This window comes from Macrobrachium rosenbergii, chromosome 5, assembly GCF_040412425.1.
Source record: "Macrobrachium rosenbergii isolate ZJJX-2024 chromosome 5, ASM4041242v1, whole genome shotgun sequence".
Lineage (NCBI taxonomy): Eukaryota > Metazoa > Arthropoda > Malacostraca > Decapoda > Palaemonidae > Macrobrachium > Macrobrachium rosenbergii.
Window position 1 is genome coordinate 48,921,494 of NC_089745.1, and position 22,500 is coordinate 48,943,993.

The window sequence follows — 22,500 nt, forward strand, 5'->3', positions numbered from 1 at the left end:
TCTATTTTCATATATATTCTGGAGATTTATTTTGGAAGCTGTGATCTAGGTATGCTAGTTCAACCGTACCAATCAATAGACGTTTCCATAAAATGTTGTGGACACTTACTGTATATTGTAAGAGGAGTGTTTGATTTTTTGCGGGTACAGTTAGATTGCTGTCCATTTATGGAAACAGCATTATTACCTTTTTTTTTACCCTTTTCTTGTTGAGGGTTCGCCTTATCAGGATTAACAATTTAGCATATCATTGTGCTCTTTAAAGTTGCAGATTACCTGCTTAGTTGCCAGCAACTCTCTCAGCAGTGGGTTGCAACATCTATCCGTTCAATGATAGCAGCGTCCCATTTTAGTAACAGACTATTTTGTCTTTTGTTTTTTGTTTACTTTGCCATCACTCTTTATCTCATTTTTGTTCTACGTGCGAGCTCAATTTAAATGTGTCCTAGAAATGGCCTAAGTATCTGGGAATTTAGATAATTGTTTTACCCATCCTTGTTCTGAGGACCTGTCCACTCGCAAAAGCATGCCAGGCTCGCGTGAGCTTCTAATCAATTTGCGTCGCGTTCTTTATTGCTTTGGTCTTGTTTGGTAAAGGCTTAGGCGGCTTGATGGCTACTAATAGAACACATCCTCTTGTCAGCTTCATGTATCAGCATCCAGTACTTATAGCATGCAGGTGGGAAGGGGGATTGTGTTGTGGGGGAGGGGGACTTAGGAAGGTAGGTATGTTGGTAAGCCATGGTATAGTTATAGCCTACCTGCAGACCTGCTGGGATAGGTTGGGGGATTACGGATGGTGGGATATAGACGGAGAGAGAGAGAGAGATAGGTGATGAGCTCGCAGGTGGGGAGGGGGGCGGGTTGGGGATGACGGAGATAATAGGGAGGGGATTGGCGGTTGGGGGGGAAATAGCCCTCAGACGACCAAGTTAATGAGCGAAGCTTCCTGTCAGAGCTGTTGTCTACTAAACCTCCCTTCCCTTCCTGACCTCCACCGCGTTGCTGTTGCTCCAGCAAGTTGTTGCTGTTACTGTTGTTGTTGCTGCTGTTGTTCCTATCGCCCTGTAGCATCAGGAACGAACACCCAGCCATTAAAATAACGACTGTGGACCTCTCCCTCTCTCTACTCCTCTCCTCTCTCCCCCCTCACCACCCCGCCCATATATTTCCTTACCTCTCTTTTCGCCTTGGGTCATAGATCCTCGAAGGTTGTCACAGTTCAAAGGATTATTATTATTATTATTATTATTATTATTATTATTATGTCTTGAAAGAAAAGTCTGACTAGGGAAGATACTGACGAAAGTGTACCGATGTAAAGTTCATTTATGTTGTTATAAATATTGTGTTATTTTGTGAGTGCCGAATTAAGATGAGAAGGGAATAACTCCTTATATTCGAGTAATAAACCTAAATCTTAACTCACTGAAACAACGATTTGATAATGATAATAATAATAATAATAATAATAATAATAATAATAATAATAATAATAATAATAATGCTGTATATCAGGTCCACAATAATATTCAGTGGTGAATTATTGTTGATTTTATAAAAACGTTACAAGAGCTTTCGAACCCTGCCCTGGGTTCGAAAGCTCTCGTAACGTTTTTATAAAATCAACATAATTCACCACTGAATATTATTGTGGACCTGATATGCAGCATAACCCTTTCTCGATCTAGAGGAGAAAGACCTATTATTATTATTATTATTATTATTATTATTATTATTATTATTATTATTATTATTATTATTACCAAAAGAGTAGAAGCGACAAATAAGACAACCTAGACTGCATTCACGTCGATGCATGGACACGCTCCAGCTGTTGTCATCTGGAGACGGGAGAGGAGGGACGGTCTTTGTTTAAGCGTTGCCAAAGAAAGAAGAGTCGCATTCGGCGTGATTGCAAACAGGAGGAAATGGCAGCGTTTGATATTTGCTGGGATTACGTCCGTAGTTAGTCATTTCCTTCCTGCCATGGCGACCGGACGTCCAGTTCAGTATCAGTCAAGTCGCTTGTGAATTGGAAGTTTCTTGGTTTTTTTTATTTTTATATATTTTCTTTATTATAGTAATCGTAATAAAGAGTAATTGCTTTGGTAGTTGTTTTGGAGTTTTGTTGCTTAGTTTCGCATAATTGGGTTTTATGTTGTGCTGGATATATATATATATATATATATATATATATATATATATATATATATATATATATATATATATATATATATATATATGGAATTTGTCTACTGAAATAGTGCATATATATATATATATATATATATATATATATATATATATATATATATACACGTACATGTATACATACATACATATATGTATATAGGTATGTGTGTGTGTTTGTTTGCTCCCTTGCGCTTACGTATGTTGCTCGAAAAGTTCGAGTAACATAAGTAAACGCAAGAAATAGGAAACGTTACAGTTTCAAGACATCCTTTTGATATACGATGCGGATTTCCCTTGTAGTGAGAAGCTCCTGCAAGAATAACGACAGTGCAGAACTGCACTTCCCTTCTCTCTCTCTCTCTCTCTCTCTCTCTCTCTCTCTCTCTCTCTCTCTCTCTCTCTCTCTCTCTCTCAGTGAGACACCTCGTCCCTGGTCTGTACAGGCCATAAATTTTCCTCGTCCATCCAGTTTGAACGTTATAATACTGATGCCCATTTGAGGGCACATTTCCCTAGGAAGAATGGAACACATGCAGGCATTTTGCAAGCGTCGTGGTGCATTATGGGTGTATATGTATGTGAGCTTATGGCTCTCGCCTTTTAAGGATTCCCTGCCTTTGCATAAATACAGCCGACTATGTTTGAAAGATTTTTTGATAGTCTCTACACGCAGGTAAATGTGTTAGGCTATTTTGGGACTGCACGTAATATAATTTTTATTATTTTTATGAGGAAATCCATTAATGTGTCATTGTCTCTATTATTAAGTTTTCTTGTAAAGTACATTTATATAAAGCATTTTTGTTTTTTTGTGAAGCGTCTTCTTCGGAGGTATGTTTTGTTTAAAGGTATCGTTTTTTTAAAGCCATCTGTATGAAGTTTTTCTTGGGGTAATTTCTCATTTCTTTTGAAAACAGGATTTGGTAGTATTTACTCTGACACTCCCAGTAGATGGGAGAAAATTGATATTAACTTATGGTTTTAAACAAACTTTGATAGCGGAGTCTCCTAAGAATACCTAAGAAGACGCAGTGTAAGTTCCAGAGAGCACTTGCAACAGAGAGCAGCAATTTTGTAAACGATTTACTTCGAACATTCCCTCACGTCGTGTTTTCCCAGACTACTGGTTCATGTTTCAAAATTGTTCTTCCTTATGTGTCCAGATCAGATTGTTAGCGCGTGGAGATAAGCTTTACTTCAAATGGCTAAAATCAGACGGGTGGTAATAATTTTTATCAATTTGAACGTCCAGTGCATGAAAAGTGATAGGGATAGAATTTGGGGGTAGTAAAAGATAAGTAAAAAAATGATATTAAAAAAGGAGACAAAGGAGTTGGAAGAAAGTTGAGTAAAGACACAGGAGCTGGAATAACATTGACTAGTTACCCACTGAAATCAGTTTAGTCCATGTATTTGAGAGCTATCTAAATGCATAATTTGTAGAGAGAGAAAATAGTAATTACTGTAAAATTAATTAAAGTTAAAATTCATCACATTAGAATCTTTGATTGCAAATGATGAATCACGAGCAATCTCAGCTTGATATGATAGTGGAATTTGCTTTAGAGAGCACGTAACAGGAGTTCTAGGACTGTAATAATTTTGAAGTGCAAAGTTTTTAGGATTTAATAGATGTGCTGTCGTGCATTCAACGGTTCAGCCTTTTTTTTTTTTATCGTAACTGTAGTTTGTAGGATTGTGTGAACGTAGAAGTGAGCAAGAGGATGGGATTTGGGGCGGATACAGAGTAGGGAGACAGGGGTAGGCGTGAGAAATCCAAACCTTTCCTAGAATGCCGTGTCTTAACCTAACCAGACCTTACCTTCCTAACTTAATTGAGGGCGCCGAGCCCTGACCTCGCGGGGGGTGGGCCGCTTCGTCCCTCCTGGAACCCCCCCCCCCCCCCCGTAACACTGCGTATCCCTGTCTCCCTACTCTGCATACCACCCCGTGATTTAATTCGTATAATCAACGTCACCCTTAGTGTGCGCATGTTATTGATAATATCTCTTAAGAAAATGTAGATGGTTCAGTTTTTTCGAACTGAATATCGCCATGTTGCTGTGCACACTGAAGTGTTCACAAAGCACTTAGAGAGAGAGAGAGAGAGAGAGAAAGAGAGAGAATGAAATGGTCCTCCCCAAAACTTCTTGATTATGAGGGTAGTCAACCAAGGTCACCTAAATGCCATCTGCTGATGTTAGTCGCGGAGTCTGGCGAACTTGTGCTTTGAATATGCATTTGAGCGGTTGGAGTTGACTGGAGTTGACACCTGCACTTGCGAGATGGTTTTTGGAAGTGAGGATAAGTCTTATCAGAGGTTTCCGCATGATTATGTTTCCTATTGCCGATTTATAAAAAAGAGTAATGATTAGCACTAATTTATCCGTAGAAGTTTGGAAAGTTAAAAAGGTGTATTATGGTCTCAAATTAATTGTTGAAATCTTTCTCTCTCTCTCTCTCTCTCTCTCTCTCTCTCTCTCTCTCTCTCTCTCTCTCTCTCAGAAGTCTTGATATTGAGGGATGGAACCCCATTATCCCCAGCGTCGCTCATATAAGCCTATCTCCACTTTAATTTCCTATCATTATTCCGGCCAAGGGATAATCATAAAACCCCGATGTTGATGGTAGATAAAAAAAAACACGTGGCCTCCAAATGCTGTAGTAGACAAAAGACCAGAACGTGATTGCATCGAACGAAAAATATGGACTCCGTTTTAGCTCTCAGAGATAAGGGAAAAATGAGTTAAGACGAGTTATTTATGAGACAGAGTTTCCAGGACGCTCCTACGAGTTAGGTACGCTTTAAAGTATTTAATGACAGGTTGATTTATATATATATATATATATATATATATATATATATATATATATATATATATATATATATATATATAATGCGTTTGAAAAGAAGTGCTCTTAGCGATATTCATGGAAGTGGTTATTTACGCCGAACGCGTTTGATGACGGGCTTCTTGTTTTTTTCGTCGATCGCTCGTCCTGCATGAGTGAGATAGCGATATTTTTTAAAGCGTCCAAGTTTGAAGCAGGGAGCATCTGTCATAAAGATTATCGATGAGTATAGGTAGATCAATTGACTGTGTTTCTGTGCTGGAAGAGGTAGCACAGGTAACAGGTATAGAGAGTATTATAAACAAATATGTAAAGACCAACCATGTTTTTGTGTTGAATGAGATTGAACAGGCAAAAGGCACAAAAGTTGAAACCCTCATCATGTTATTGTAACAAACTGCAGCAGCACCAGTAGCAGTAATAGTGATAGCAGTGATATGATGGTACCAGAATACTCAACGTTATTGACAAAGGAAGTAGTTACAGTTTAAAACTAATAATAATTCTAATAACGCGTGAACGGGAAATGAAAAACCATTCACATAGCAAGAAATTGCCCTTAAAGGCTGAGATTTTTGGTAGTTATTTACTTATAATTTTTTGCCCTTTGGAGCTCTCTCTCTCTCTCTCTCTCTCTCCTTTGTTATTGAGAAAATTGCTTACATTCCCTTACCACATCTCACTCGCTGTATTAAGTTCTTGGATTCTACAAAGCTCAATTTACTGAGGATGGGTAGTAGTTGAAGGTACAGTGTGCCTCCACGAGTTACATTCTCTCTCTCTCTCTCTCTCTCTCTCTCTCTCTCTCTCTCTCTCTCTCTCTCTCTCTCTCCAGCAACAGACGGCTTTTGCATTTTTGCCAGACTTGTGTGAGTTGTTATCCTTGCGTAAGGTACGATATACATTTGCATGCGGATACACCCTTCGGTGTACCCCTTTGGCTTTTGGGGGGTGGGGAGGTAAGAAGGAAGAAGTGGATGAGACAAGCAGACAGGGTAGCTTGGAAGAACTTGTAAAGATAAATGGAAGAGATAAGATTATATATAGATAAGAGAGGGGAAATGAGACATGCAGTCAATGTGACAATAAAGACGATAATTAAAAGTGAGGTTTATTAAGGGGGAATGTTGACGGAGGTGTCGACTGATGATGATGATGGAAATGGGAAAATTAAGCGAAAGGAGAGAGGAGGATTATTAGAATAACGTCGAAAAACGAAAAGAAAGATAAATTTGAGATGGGAAAATGCAGATTTTTTTTTTAAGTTAGTTAAAGTTAAGTGTACCTTAGTTTTACCAGACCACTGAGCTGATTAACAGCTCTCCTAGTAGTAAAGTCAATTTTTAATGAAGTATTAAAATTTTTGAATAAGAATGACAAGCACCACAGAAAATAATAGGTTTTTGAGGAAAATTTTAGTTAGAAAAATGAGAAGGGACAGGTATCAAGGTTAAATATTAAAGCACTATAGCAGTAGCCGGATCACAGCTAGCGCAAACGGAGGAAAAAGATTTTGGCTGTCGTAAAGAACCGCGAGTCATGGAGCATCGAGACCAGAAAAAGACGAAAGAAAAGGAAGACACAAAAAAAAAAAGGAGAGATAAAGGGTTGCATCTCGCTGTTAGCAGCAGCAGCAGCAGCAGCAGCAGCAGCAGCAGCAGCAAAACAGGATGTGGCAGCCAGGCAAGACAAGGACCAGGGGACGCGTGAGTGAGTACAGGAACTTGCGAATGCTTTCGGGTGCTTGTTCTGTTCGGCTTAGTGCAATTCCCAACGACTCCCCCACAAGTTGAAATTCGGTCCCTTCTCGTCCCTCCCCTCTCCCCCCCTCCTTTTCCAACCCTTTCCCTCCCCCTCCTCTTTCCAACCTTTTCCCCTCCCCTTTCTAACCCTTTCCTCTCTCCCTCCCCTTTCCAACACTTTCCTCTCTCCTTCCCTTTCCAACACTTTCCTCCCTCCCCTCTCCTTTCCAACCCTTTCACCTCCCCTCCCCTTTCCAACACTTTCCTCTCTCCCTCCCCTTTCCAACACTTTCCCCTCCCCTCCCCTTTCCAACCCTTTCACCTCCCCCTCCCATTTCTAACCCTTTCACCTCCCCCTTCCCCCTTTCCAACTCCCCCCTCCCCTCCCCTCCCAACCAACCGCTTCTCCTCTGTTAGGCCCCCATTCCTCAACCTAACCGCCTCCTGAGGGGCTTCCTTTGGGCTTTCGGTACAACCTCCCCAAGGTCGGAGTTGACTTCGCGTGTCAAAGTGGATTCTTCGTGTGTTCTGTCATTAGCGAACGCATAGGTGCTAGTGTGGCGGCGAGGGAGACTTGCTGATGCTGTAGATGTCAGTAATAAGTAGAGTTAGATTCATATCTTTTATTAATTATGTAAAAGAATTATATTTATCGCTCTGGTCTCATGTGGAGTGAGATAACGAAGGCAGGGCCGTCGATTACCTTTGCAGATCATATTACTCCAGTAGCTATTTTAGTTCACTGCGTCAAGACTAATCTGTAGATTTCATTCAAGTTTTTAAAGCTCAGTAGTAATAAGTACTCGCTGTTGCATGTTTTATATAATTATATATATTTATATTTATTCATTTTGAAAATGTAGCCAATGCGAGATGCATTCATTTTGGCAACTCTTTTTGCTCGGCAGGCAAAATCTAATTTTCGCTGATCGTATTCTGTATTCGTGGAGTCATATGATTTGGGTATTTGTAATTTTTTTTTTTTAATCCAAAACTGCTTTTGGATTTTGACTTTTAACATAGGCGAGCTACACTTGGACATTATTCGATCCACCTTGATTCTGGAAAGAAAATTAATACCCTTGGGCAGCATCTTGTCTGCCATAGCCTTAACTGCGACCTGTCTTCTCCAGCCACATATCTTTATGAATTTGAAGTTGCTTCAGCTCCGTGTAGCCCGTAGCCTGGCCATTTCATAAACAAGGTTCTTATAATAACCTTGACCATTTCAAAAACAAGGGTCTTATAATAACCTTAACCATTTCAAAAACAAGGGTCTTATAATAACCTAGGCTATTTCACAAACAAGATTCTTATAATAACCTTGGCCATTTCACAAACAAGGTTCTTATATAACCTTGGCCATTTCACAAACAAAGTTCTTATACTAACCTTGGTCATTTCACAAACAGGGGTCTTATAATAACTTTTGCCATTTCACAAACAAGGTTCTGATAATAACCTTGGCCATTTCACAAACAGGGGTCTTATATAATCTTGGCCATTTCACAAACAAAGTTCTTATAATAACCTTGGCAATTTCACAAACAAGGGTCTTACATACCCTTGGCCATTTCACAATCAAAGTTCTTGTAATAACCTTGGTCATTTCACAAACAAGGGTCTTATAATACCCTTGGCCATTTCACAAACAAGGGTCTTATAATAACCTTGGCCATTTCACAAACAAGGGTCTTATAATAATCTTGGCTATTTCACAAACAAGGGTCTTATAATAACCTTGGCCATTTCACAAACAAGGGTCTTATAATAACCTCGGCCATTTCACAAACAAGGTTCTTATAACAACCTTGGCCATTTCACAAACAAGGTTCTTATAATAACCTTGGCCATTTCACAAACAAGGTTCATGTAATGATACAGGTGGAAGTTTATCGTCGCCTGTAATTCAGTCTGGTGTCGTTATGCGACGACAGGTGCTATACATTGATGCGATATAGTAGCAAATTACTACCTTACCGCCTCGAATTGGCATGTATGGTGCCCCAGAGCTAGACGCCATCCTGGGTTATTTTTTTATTGTGAGGGGAGTGATTTCCTCAGCGACTATTAATATGAAGTCGGTACCGGGTAGGTTGGTTGGGAGATTCGTAGTAGTTCTGTTTTTCGTATTTTACTATTCTACGGTATTTAGTTTGTACACACAAAGTAGCATTCTTCCTTTGTTCCTTTTTGGCATATAATACGTTATATATATATATATATATATATATATATATATATATATATATATATATATATATATATATATATATATATATATATATATTATATTCCCTTTTTGGCGGATGACAACCAGAACGGTAGATCTTATGTTTTTCAGCAAGTGCCTATGTGTGAGGTTGCTAGCCTCCAGGCTTTTTCTAAACAGCTGAAATTGTTACACATTCATAGCTGTGTCGACTGGTGAGGCCGAGATCGAACCACAGACCTTATGAACGCATCCCAGTGCTCTACCAATGAGTTTTGCAATACACTAGGATATATATATATATATATATATATATATATATATATATATATATATATATATATATATATATATATCTCATTCCTGTGGGATTCGCTTATACACTGAAGTCACGTGCATCTACTGTGATTTTTAAGCATATAGGCCTATATATGTATATATATGTGTGTGTGGGTGTATGTATGTGTGTATTTGCAAAGTATTAAACATGGGATGTACCTTGCCTTACTCTTTATTAAGGAAGGAAAAGAAAAAACCTGACATTGCCTACCCTATAAGAGTGAATGGCTGCCACGCCTGTAATTTTCGAATGCAATTAGACCTTTTATAGCTGGAGGATTATATAGTCGGGCTTTGCCCTCCTTGCTGGATGAACTATTGAACAGAAGGTCAGCGGCAGATGTACGTTACTTGAACAGAAAGAAAAAAAGTTATGTTTACGTGATTCGATGTTGTCGTCATATTCCCTTTGTAGTATTTTTCGTTTGTATATTTCGATGGTTTATCAAGGTTGCTTCCTCATTCTTCTTCTTCTTCTTCGGTGAGAGAGAGAGAGAGAGAGAGAGAGAGAGAGCGCTATGATGAAGGTGTGTGTGTAACATAGGACCAGAGACAAGTTGTGAAGGCAGGTGGTAGATGTGACCTTGGAAGTTCCCCAGCCTGAATCTCCTCCTCCTCCTCCTCCTCCTCCTCTTCTTCCTCGTCCTCCTCCTCCTCCTGCTATCATCTCATCTACCCTTCATAGTTACCTATCCAGCATCGTGGGAACTGGTCACCTGGATCCTATCTTAATGATAGATGAAGTTCTCTCTTAAGTCTCAATTTTCGAATTTGGATCCTCTAGTAATCGATGTTGATCATGAAAGGTGTTTTGGCTGGTTTCTAGAGATACATACTATATAAATTTGTTTGACAAGCTTTATATATATATTTTTTTATTACAACACACACATATATAGATAGATAGATAGATAGATAGATAGATAGATAATGTAAATATTACAAAAGAAAGAATTTTCCCAGTGCAGTTTCAAGGAAAAAACTATAAACGCATTGGTTGAAAGAGAGAGAGAGAGAGAGAGAGAGAGAGAGAGAGAGAGAGAGAGAGAGAGAGAGAGAGAGAGAATGTAAATAAAAGTTAGTAAGAGAGCATTTTCCTAGAAAATGTAGTTTCACGGGAAAATCCGTCCTTTTAATGCAATGCTTTAAGGAGAGAGAGAGAGAGAGAGAGAGAGAGACGCTGCATATTTCTCGGATGCCTTTACAGTCTACCTACATGTTCGTCCAAGTGGCTGAGGGCCGAAATGATTTCGCCCTACAGAAATTCTTCGTCGGTGCAGCGCAAACTTATTACAAAGTTAACCTCCCGCCCCCCACTCTGCCACAGGGCTTTTCGTGTAAAGGATGTGTTCTCCTCGCTTGGCCCCTCTAGTTATTCTGTAAAATATGACCGCCCTAACTTATATGACTATTTCTCTTTAACCGGGCTGCAATCTACCTTGTTCATTTCCCTCCGTAAACCTCGTATTTCTTTGGGGAATTCATTACTTTTCATTGATTTATTTATTTTGTAGTTTTCTATTCACGTCTTTGGCGTGTTATGGATATTTTTGAATGAAAACGAATCATTGGAACAAATAGAACGTATTTATATCAAAGAAAGAGAGATAATATGGCTAAATATCTTGTTAAGTGAAAGTAGGAAATGTTCTAATTTTTATAATAATATGCATTGAAAGAACCCGCATCATTAAGTAACTTGCATTTAATGGAAGTATTTTTTTTCTTTTCCAGGTGAGTGTTGTGTCAGCTCAGAAACTGAAAAGGCTCTTGCTAATTTTGTGAGTAATTAGGGTTAAGATTTTTTTTAAATTTATCTTTTTGTTAGTAAGTAGCGTAGCAGTTTCTATTCCGTTAAAAGTATTATATTCCGTACCTCAACCAGTATCGTCATTTACACTCACGGCCTTTATCATATGGAATTATTTACCTAGATAATAATTCCCCACCTCCCGGTGGGATGGACTCAGCCATCAGGTAATTCTCTCTCTCTCTCTCTCTCTCTCTCTCTCTCTCTCTCTCTCTCTCTCTCTCTCTCTCTCTCTCTCTCTCTCTCTCTCTCTCTGTTTTAGGTTGCCCTTTATACTAGCATTGGTGAACCCTTCACCATAATTATGTATTTTTTTCTTTTCTACTAAACGCCCATACTTTTATTCTAATGTTGTGTTAATTTTTGGGATTACTGAAACTTGCCTTGTCACCTGTATTTACCAGGTGTAGTTAATATTACTTATATTTTTCCATTAATACTTTTATAAAATACTGTAACGTTAAAACATTTTTCCCGGAATTGTATTGAACACCCTATACTATAGTCTATCCCGCAATTACCGAGAGTCGTCGTTTTCTTTGATAAATAAGCCAACATGATAGAAAATGGTAATTTCTACTCGAGACTTCGCAGGAGAGAGAGAGAGAGAGAGAGAGAGAGAGAGCGCTGGATATCAGATGAAATACTTCATTGTTCCCTAATATGTTTATTGTTCTTTTAAGTGGATTTATCGTTCGGTTCTCCAACAACCAAAAGCGTTCCCCTCTTGGTATTTTGTTTTTCTTACAGACAGGGGATACTGAGGTCTTGCTTGTCCATGGTTGTGGGAGCCACCCTACCCAATGAAAGATGTTTTTAGTGCTAGAATCGGTTACTTGGTCGAATACATACACAGTTTATGTAGGTTGAATGAATTAGAGATTTTCTGTACCAGTGTGCCTGGTATCATAATGCAACAATTTAGTGATTAATGTTTGGAAGAAGTCATTAGAATAGAATCAAGTTTCGTTTTACCTAAAATAGGCAGTAACAGCTTCTGATAGGTAAAAAAAATTAATATGTAGTTGCATACTTGTATATTTTCCTCACGTTGGTTCAACGTACCAAGGGTTAAACGTAAGAAAGCGATCATTAATAACAAAATATCAATTGAGTATCTGGCAACATCCCTTGTTGCTTTTGTTGAGGCAACAGCAAGTCTTGAAAGTTACTCCATAAACAACGTTCTTACAATATCGACTAACGAGCCGCTTTTAAGTACCATGGTCATAGTGCAATGAATGAACTTTAATGGTAACTCTATCCGAGTTTCTACAATAGGATTTGTAGAGTATTTACCGATAAACCTTTATGTGGGAAGTTTTATGCAGTGTCCAGTAACTGATGTTTCGTTTCGTTTATTTATAAAGCCAGCTCAGTTAAAATCTAAGGTATGGTAGATCGCTGTACGTTTATGAATTCCTATCCGCGTCTCTCTCTCTCTCTCTCTCTCTCTCTCTCTCTCTCTCTCTCTCTCTCTCTCTCTCTCTCTCTCTCTCTCTCTCTCTCTCTCTCTCTCTCTCTCTCTCCCCTGACAATCGTACATTTTCTGCTACCTGCCTGGCTTTTTGTCAAGAATAATAGCTGTGTTTTGGCTCCCACACTTCTTGCGATTGTATTTGGAAGCTTAGATTTAGGGGGAGGACGTCCAACCCTCTTGTATGCCATACATTTAGATGCAGCTTAATTCTCATGTATTAGGGGGTTATTTTTTCCCTTTTTTTGTGGGAAACTCCGTTGTGTATTGAAGAATAGGAAATTATTGGCAAGGGAATAGTAATATTATCATCATAGTCATTCTTATGAAAAGGAATATGGAAGTTCGTTATGTTAAATAAATTGAATGTGTGTATATATATATATATATATATATATATATATATATATATATATATATACACACATATATATACATACATGCACATCCATAAATTTATACATACATGTATATGTGTGTGCGCGTGCGTGCGCATTTCCTGTAGAACTATAGAAAGCATAAGGATTCATTTCAGGTGTTAGATGCTATTGATTCGTCGTGGGACCCCCCTCTTTCTCAACACCTGGGCTGTTCAAAATGCGGGTATCGCTGACGGAAGCGTTCTCTCTCTCTCTCTCTCTCTCTCTCTCTCTCTCTCTCTCTCTCAGGAATGATCTAGAGAAACCAACTTTCATGATAATAGTGAAAAGTACCATTTGGTAATGGTTATTAAGTTCTGTACTTGTGGTAGAAAACGAATAAAAAAAAAAAAAAAAGATAAGGGAAAACTTGTCACTAGCCCTAAAATTCTTTATTTCGTCGTTAATGTTTTCGTTGTTGATTCGATTATCAGGAGGCATTCAGTGCCTGTATATTATTTATGAAGTGTACACACACACACACACACACACACACACATATATATATATATATATATATATATATATATATATAAATTATATATAATATATATATATTTATATAAATATACATATATGTATGTCTGTGTGTGTTTATTTTATATATATATATATATATATATATATATATATATATATATATATGTATGTATGTATGTATGTATGTATGTGCGCAGTTGCATGTACCCTATATGTATGTAGGTAAGCATATACACATTTTGTATCTGGTATAAGAAGTATGCTGACATTTAATAATATTTGTAGAGCATTTATATGTGCTCCATATATTTTTATTTATTGTAAAGATATGTATAAACAGGCAACGTATAGTACAAGTGAAAAATTTTTTGTGACAACATTCAACAAATAAACAAAAAATATGACCTTTCTATACAGTCCATTTGAAAGGGGGGCGTCATCCCCCCCCCCCGTCACCTAACCCTCTCCACCTTCCCTCTTTTTTTTTTTTGACCCTGCTTCACTGCCTCTCCATAATCAGACCATATTGTTTAAACGTTCAGGAGGAAAGGGTAGGAGATGGAGGACGGAGAAGGTACCCGTAGGGGTAGGGCAGGGAGATGACTATTGAGTGGCTTTGAATGTCGTGGAGGACGTCTCTCTCTCTCTCTCTCTCTCTCTCTCTCTCTCTCTTCATTTTGTAGTATATATATATATATATATATATATATATATATATATATATATATATATATATATATATATATATATTATATATAATATTATATAAATATATAACTATATATATATATATATATATATATATATATATATATATATATATATATATATATATATATACACACAAATTCCAGCGCTTGGTGAGCCGGTTCCGTTCTCAGCTACCACTCTGTTGGTCGCGAGTTCGAATCTCCGACCGGCCAGTGAAGAACAAGAGGAATTTGTTTCTGGTGATAGAAATTCATTTCTCGCTATAATATGGTTCGGATTCCACAATAAGCTGTAGGTCCCGTTGCTAGGTAACCAATTGGTTCTTAGCCACGTAAAAATAAATCTGATCCTTCGGGCCAGCCCTAGGAGAGCTGTTAATCAGCTCAGTGGTCTGGTTAACTAACATATACTTAAAACTTTTACACACATATATACACACACATACGTACATATACAGGTGTAATTATATATATATATATATATATATATATATATATATATATATATATATACTTTTTTGTATATCGTTTGTAAGACTGAAAATCTTTTGACACACACACACACATATATATACACACATACGTACATATATAGGTATATATACTGTACACACACACACACACACTATATATATATATATATATATATATATATATATATATATATATATATATTGTATATCGTTTGTAAGACTTTGAAAATCTTTTTGACGCAGACTAGTATGTTTACAGTATTAGCTTCTGATGGTATTATTTCCGTTTTATTTAGTACAATTTACGTTGTATTTACGGTTGAACAGCAGATTTTATAAAATCTTTAAAAAATTAAATATTTTTATCCTTAAAGTGAGGCAGGACAAAAAAATAACCGCCGTACTGAAAACCGTATTGAAAAGGAACTCTACCCTCACCTTTGGTGGAATTCGCTTTTAAAATAAGAATGCGTCTGTAGTGGGTGTCACTTCATAGGACTGATTCAGAATTCATAGCTGGTGAGAACTTTTCTCATGTTCACCCGGAACTTCGCTCCTGAAGGCAGAATAAAGGACTGAAATTCATAATTGCTCAGAGTTTAACGGAAGAGTAACTACACGAGAACGAAATTTTGCTTCAGAAAAGTTCTGCCGCTGACAGAACGAGTTTGCTTTCTCTCTCTCTCTCTCTCTCTCTCTCTCTCTCTCTCTCTCTCTCTCTCTGTATGTGTGTGTGCGGGCGCTTATTTTAGGCGCACATTGATTTCGAGTTTTATCTGTAATGTTTTATATACAGTTGTATGATACTTGTACCGGTTATTCGTGAACAATTTTTTTTTTACTCTTTTTTGGCGTTTTCCTTGTTTTCCGACTCTCTTAATTTGTAAACTTTACCTTTTTGTGTTTAATTAAATAATAATTACTTCCATTTTTCTAGCTGCTTTCCTGAATTTTCGTACATTCACAAATGCATTAGGGAGTGTTTTTATTGCTTTATTTCCTTGCCTTTCCATTGTGTAAACTCTCTCTCTCTCTCTCTCTCTCTCTCTCTCTCTCTCTCTCTCTCTCTCTCTCTCTCTCTCTCTCTCTCTCTCTCTCTCTCTTGAAGAAGTAAGGACGAGTGGAAGAGAATAGTTTTGGGTAAGTTTAAGCTTCGCCCCTATTCACCCCCCATCATCGCCAAACGCTTTTGTGCACATTGACGATGCTAAATAGTGAGTAAATATGATCTCAGCTTCCTTGTCTTTGAATCCTCCGGTCCGTTTTCGGCCGTTCCAGAGCCTCTTTCTGAGGCTCTGTGTAAACTGTTGTGTTTTGTATTTGCCAGTCTCTCTCCTCTCTCTCTCTCTCTCTCTCTCTCTCTCTCTCTCTCTCTCTCTCTCTCTCTCTCTCTCTGGTCCGTTCACGTGCCTGTCACCGCAAACATGTAATGTAATCATGTATTGTGTGGTTCTCTGGTTTACTGGGTTATATTTAATGGTCTCGGCGTTAGGTGTGTGGTTGGGTCTCTCTCTCTCTCTCTCTCTCTCTCTCTCTCTCTCTCTCTCTTGGTCGAGTCTCCTAAAATTAAATTAATTATACCATTTCATGTGGTGTTTTTATTCATCCTGATAAAAACGTCTTTGTACCCTAATTTACATTGACGGTTAATTAACAGATTTCGAAGTTGGTAATTAATTTCTGTCGTGGGTCATTTCGTGTCGTTATTGACGTTCGGGCAGGTGATCTTCGGCAACGCGGGAAGATTTCGTCAGTAGTGAGTCAATGAAGTGCGGCGTCCGAGAATAAAAATATTTTTCAGACATCTTTTATAGCTGCATCGGGGGCTGATCTCAGCATCCGATGAAGGAGACAAGACACGAAGGAGAGAGAGAGAGAGAGAGAGAGAGAGAGAGAGAGAGAGAGAGAGAGAGAGAGAGAGAGAGAGAGAGAGAGAGAGAGAGCAGAAATACTTCAGGCAAGAGAGATGAGCTTCGTCATTAATAACACGTTTCACGTTGCTAATTTTTTTCCAAATTATGTAATGCTGTTTTAATTATCCAATCTTTCTAGCGGTTTTCAGTAGCTACATGACGCAATGATAATATTTTTGGGGGGTTGTTTTTCTTAAATGCCTCAAAATAAACATGAAATTATGATGCTTTCACTGCGAGAGACATTGACAATTTTTTCTTCTGCTCTATCTCTGCCATCAGAAGTGTTTAAAGACCAAAGAAAGTGAAGGCAGTTACAGCTAAGCGACAAGGGGAGGAAATGTAGTAATAGCCTCTCTCTCTCTCTCTCTCTCTCTCTCTCTCTCTCTCTCTCTCTCTCTCTCTCTCTCTCTCTCTCTCTCTCTCAAGAGCAGCAGTTGGATTGTAAATTGAGATGATGGAGCAGGGGGAAAATGTTCAGTAAAACATTCGGTTTTTTTTTTTTTGGGGGGTTCAAAGAGCTAAATGTGGTGACTGGTTGTTATGGTTTTGATAAGATTTTGGACAATCTGAGTTTGTTATTTTGAACCAGTTATTTTGTACGTTGACAAATTTGACCGTTGAATTAGATGTTGGGAGAGATTGAAAAGTGAATGTCCAGAGGTTTTTGGTCTCTGAATCCTCATGTAACTAATATTTTTGTTTCTGTTTAGATCATTGTCATAATAACTATGATTATTAATATTATCGTTGGGGTTCTTGTTTTTTTTTTTTATTAGCGTGTTATGTCTGTTGTCGAATCTGTGAGTTTACTCGAACCATTTACTGGTAAACATTCAAGACATTCTGTCTTACTTTTGTACGGCTCTCCCCTTCCACTCGCTATTCTGCAATACGTCGTAATTTCTTCCTTCCCCCCTCTTATTTTCCTCTTCCTTTTTTCTTGTCCATTTGCTCCTTTCCTGTGTTTTGTCTGATATTTTTCCGATGACCCTCTCGGAGAGCTCGCGGATCTATGGACCTGTCTCTTCAGCTAGTAGAGTTGGGAGAGAGACACCGTGAACTTTCACGTGTTTCAGTTAAACTCAGTATTACAACTCAGTGTTTTTACTTTCAACGGATGCGCCTTACAATGTATGGAAGCTAATTATGTTGTCAGTGATTCTCTCTCTCTCTCTCTCTCTCTCTCTCTCATAAATACACATCCAGGATCCAGGCTGCGTGCGTGCGCGCCTGCCCGCGCATATTATAAGGGAATAATTAGCTTGAATATTCTAACTAATTTTTGCTCTCTCTCTCTCTCTCTCTCTCTCTCTCTCTCTCTCTCTCTCTCTCTCTCGAATGTGCATATTGTAAGAGAAAAATTATCTTTAATATTTTAACTCATTTGCTCTCTCTCTCTCTCTCTCTCTCTCTCTCTCTCTCTCTGTGCATATTGTAAGAGAAAAATTATCTTTAATATTTTAACTCATTTCTCTCTCTCTCTCTCTCTCTCTCTCTCTCTCTCTCTCTCTCTCTCTCTCTCTCTCTCTCTCTCTCTCGTAACTGCACATCCTTGGGCAGATGGAGATGGCCGATCGAGCCGGTATTATTAAAATGTTCCCGCTTTTGTCCACGTGAGATATTTCTGCTGACGCCGCCTTAACCTTGGGGCGTATTCATATTTATGGACCAAATTTGGAAGATTTTCTACCATTCGTTGGAGGTTTGAAGGGAAGAGGAGGGGGAGGAAGAAGAGGAGAAGGAGGAACAATTCTCTGTTATTCGATTTGTCATATTTTGTACTCACGTGATTTGATTAAGGTGCATGTATTATTATTATTATTATTATTATTATTATTATTATTATTATTATTATTATTGATGTCATAGATAAATCTTTTAATATAAATATTGTCCCAGTTCTGTATATTATTATTATTATTATTATTATTATTATTATTATTATTATTATTGATGTCACATAAATCTTTCAATATAAATATTTTCCCAGTTTTGCTTATTATTATTATTATTATTATTATTATTATTATTATTATTATTTTTATTTTTATTATTGTTGTTGTTGTTGTTATTATTGTCACTGATAAATCTTTCAGTATAAATATTGTCCCAGGTAGCTCACCATGATGTGTGCGGAACAAAGGTGTTTATTAGAAGAGGAGGGAGGTTGGGGTCGGGGGTGGGGGCTATTAGAGGAAGAAAGGAATGTCGAGATGTGCATAAACGCAAGAAGCCCCCGAGAGACGTGATTTTGTGTACCTTTTGTTCAGGAGCGAGTTCAATCAATGAGCTTCGCAAAAGCCTCTGTAGTAGTAGGCCGGACTTTTTTTTTTTTTTTTTTTTTTTTTCCTTGAATCAAGACGTAACCTGACGCCGAGCGGTTTGTCCAGTTTAGGCCTTATCGCCTTCCTCAATAAAAGCCAATATAGATCAGCTATCAAGGTTAGCTTATTGTCTGTGTGGGTTTTTTTGTGGGGGGGGAGGGGGTTTGTTCTCTCGAGTTTGTGGCAACGGCGGTGGATGTGTTTTGCTCTTGATGCTTTGTCGCTCATCGTGGTTGTGTTCTATTGGGACGGAGGAGGGAGAGAGAAGTGAGGTGTTGGAGATCAGATGATGGTGATTCTCTCTCTCTCTCTCTCTCTCTCTCTCTCTCTCTCTCTCTCTCTCTCTCCGATCGCGTAAAACACTTCCGGTTTTGTTTTTTTGCATTGGTGTAAAGATGAAGCATTGAGCCTTGTTACATTATCATGTTATTCATGATCATGCTTAAGCTTTCTGTTTTAAGAATCTTTTATTTTTTTCGGGAATGCTTGAACCATGAGATTTGACAGAATAACACAACATCCGATTATGCGAAAGAACGTAAAACCTCTATTAGTGTGTTAGGCAATTGTAGACAAAATATTGAGACATATTCTGTTAAAAGTCGTATTAGTTCCCTTGTTAGTAAATCATCCCCAAAATGTTTAACAGCTTCAGCTGCTGTGCTTCTCTAATGTCAAAACCATGAGTGTCTTGCAGTTTTGAAGGTAGTGATATTTGCAGCATCTTTCGTATCTGATTGATGCCGGGAGTATCAGTTATCCACGGGTCTTTATTCGATCGAAGATTGCTTTCATTTTTCGTAAACTCGAAACTTCGAGTGATATTTGACGGTTATCTCGCCCTTGTATTTCTGCAATTGTCTTCGTTGCGGCCTCTCTAGATGAATGCACAGTTACCCAAATCTTATTTGTAGTGATATACAAAATCGAAAGCTCCGCCTTGATACGTGTACGAGGTCTTCCCCGAACGGGATTTCGAGTGTTGTATGGAGAAGAAACGGATATAAAGATTGAATGAATGCACCGAAGACCTCGAGCAATAGAGGGTGAAAAGGAGAAGGGGGCCAGGCTGGGAGGGGCCTCTGGAGTGGCCTTTCGAGAGCGCCGCCCCCCGACCAATTACCATGCCGAAGCAGGCGCTGTCGTTGACCAATCACTGCCTTCGGTATCATGCTTTTTTCACTTTTTTTTTCCTATGGAGGGTCATCGAGAAAGAGTTTATCATATCCTATGACATGACACGTTCAGTCGCCGCCTCGGGGTCTCTCAAGCTGGAGTTCGTAAGGGATGTCGTCCTCGTAGGATTACCTTCTCGGGATTGAGCCTGAAATCTCCTGATGATACCTTGGAGTATTCTCCTCCTTATTCCCTCACGGCTTGTAAATCTCTGAGGCCCTTTCTCCTCCTCCTCCTAGTCATCCTCCTCCTCCTCCCCCTAGTCATCCTCCTCCCTCTCCATCTCTGTTGGAGGGAGAGAGAGAGAGAGATAGAGAAAGAGAGGGAGGGCTGTTCGTCTTAGGGTGGTGCTGGTGGTGGTAGGTGGTTTTGTTCTTAGACGATCGACGACGGGTCAGTTGTCAAAAGTGTGTTGTGCCTAGAGGTCGCCGACGTGCTTGTAGTAGATCGTTTCAGCATAATCCTTTTTTTCTCAGTCTCTTCAGTCTTACCCCTTCTGTAGAGGGTCTCGCAGACATCCTCGTCCTCTTCCTCCTCAGCTTCCGAGGAAGGGCGAGAGAGAAAGTGGAGGGGCCTGTCGAACTCGAAACCTCTCGAGAGGTTACACAGATACAGAGATAAAGGAAATAAAAATAGAGTTTACCTTTGAACATGAGTCTAAGGCATTTGATTCAAGATGTATAGAACTTGGAAGTCTTCGGTGATCATGTTATAGTGTTTTTTTTTTCTAGTTTCTGGTTTACATGATCTATATGGTGTCGTCCACAGTGTGTGTTGTGCATCTTGTGTTTGTACCTGTTTGTGTCGAGATTGGATGTGTGCCCTTTGTGTCTCCAGATGGCTTACCACTTGGATATGATGTTGTTGACCCGTAAGTGATCGAATCCTTTGCCTTTAGTTTATGTAGGGAAGTGATCTTATTAATTCTAAGCAACTGGTTTAGCTTGGTAGGTTTTTGGCATCGTGCTTTTATCGTTCTAATCCTCCAACATATTTTTTATTCTTGTAGCTTTTGCTTTTCCTTGTTTACTTCGTTTTCCTAAAATATCAGATCTGTGTCCGTTTCCCCATTTCCATTCCCTGTCTTCCTACGTCAGCTATCGTTTGTTCTTTCGTACCGTCAGTGTTGTTCCTTGTTCGTTAGTTTCTGTTTTCCTCCTCCTCCCCCTCAGGTCAGTAATTAATTGCATATAGATATTTATAAAGAGTTTTGTTCTGATCATCACTTATTCTCTGTATTCGACCTAAAAATCAATTTCTGTTCGGTATACGCTAGAGAAAATACGCCATTAAAATAATGGCGTCTACTTGGAACTCCTAGATAATTATCTCCCTTCCTAAAGATGAAGAGAGAGAAAATAATTCACATGATGAGACGATGTTACTTTTCCTTGCGCTCTTAGACCACCAACCCTCCCTACCCCCTCCCACCCCTCAACCCATGACTTAGCTTCCGTCATTTTCCCGGTGACTACTACTGACGAAGTCGGCGCCGAAGGTGCTGCTGCCGATGGGGGATGGCGCTGTTGGCGACGTTGTTGATGGTGATGTAAATGGCTCTTGTCTGCGTCAGTGTTAAGTGAAATTGTTGGCGGCGGTGGTGATGATAGTGATATTGATGATAGTGACGGTCATGATGACGGAGCCGTCATCCGCCTCATGTTCTGCTGACCGTTGGACGCTGATGTAAGGGAATAATATGGCCTTCCTGGTCGAAGTAGCTATTATTATCGCTCGTAAGTTGAGGCTGGGTACAAGAATATTATCCGATTGTATAAGTGAATTTTTTATTCCTTTTCATGTCTGTCGCTGTGTACGTTTTTTTACCGTGTTTTCAGTTGAGGGTTAAAGACCGTTTTCTACTTATTTAAGTGCATTTTTTATTCGGCTTCTTGTCTGCTGTTATATACAATTTATTGATTGTCATATTTTCAGTTTTTGAGCAAAAACGTTATCTGGTTATTTTTGTGCATTATTTTTATTCCTCTAATTGTCTGCTGTTAATACACAATTCATAGATTGTCATATGTTATGTTTCAAGTTTTTTCTATTCCTTATGAATCCTAATAATATACAATTCATTGATTATCATATGTTATGTTTTCAGTTTTTCTATTCCTTATGAATCCTAATGAATTCTAATTATGGAAACAGTTCCTCATCGTCTCCCGTTTTCATCATATTATTCAGTTTTATTATTCAACCCGAAGAAAGACGATACTCATCTTTTCATCAGACGTATTCCATCGCGTTCTATAACTTTTTTTTTCTTCCGTGTCACAAATACGGGTCAGTGTCCACTTCACTGGAGTTGATGTCATGATATACGGCAAGTATTACGTTGCTTGGGTCCATTTCGATACCCCTGGCATT

General features: G+C 38.5%; 1 protein-coding gene across 16 annotated transcripts in view; it reads left to right on the plus strand.

The window, feature by feature from the left end:
- LOC136838764 (fasciclin-2-like) overlaps positions 1 to 22,500 on the plus strand; it is a 267,449-nt gene that overhangs the window by 186,607 nt on the left and 58,342 nt on the right. Inside the window, exon 1 of one of the 16 annotated variants that reach the window (XM_067104255.1) lies at positions 20,524 to 20,998. The exons of 14 other annotated variants lie outside the window; for them this stretch is intronic. In XM_067104255.1, the coding sequence (XP_066960356.1) occupies positions 20,965 to 20,998 (34 nt within the window). In that variant the 5' untranslated portion in view covers positions 20,524 to 20,964. Of the gene's footprint in view, positions 1 to 20,523; positions 20,999 to 21,730; positions 21,864 to 22,500 lie in introns of those variants that run through there. One more of the 16 variants, XM_067104254.1, reaches the window with a different exon arrangement.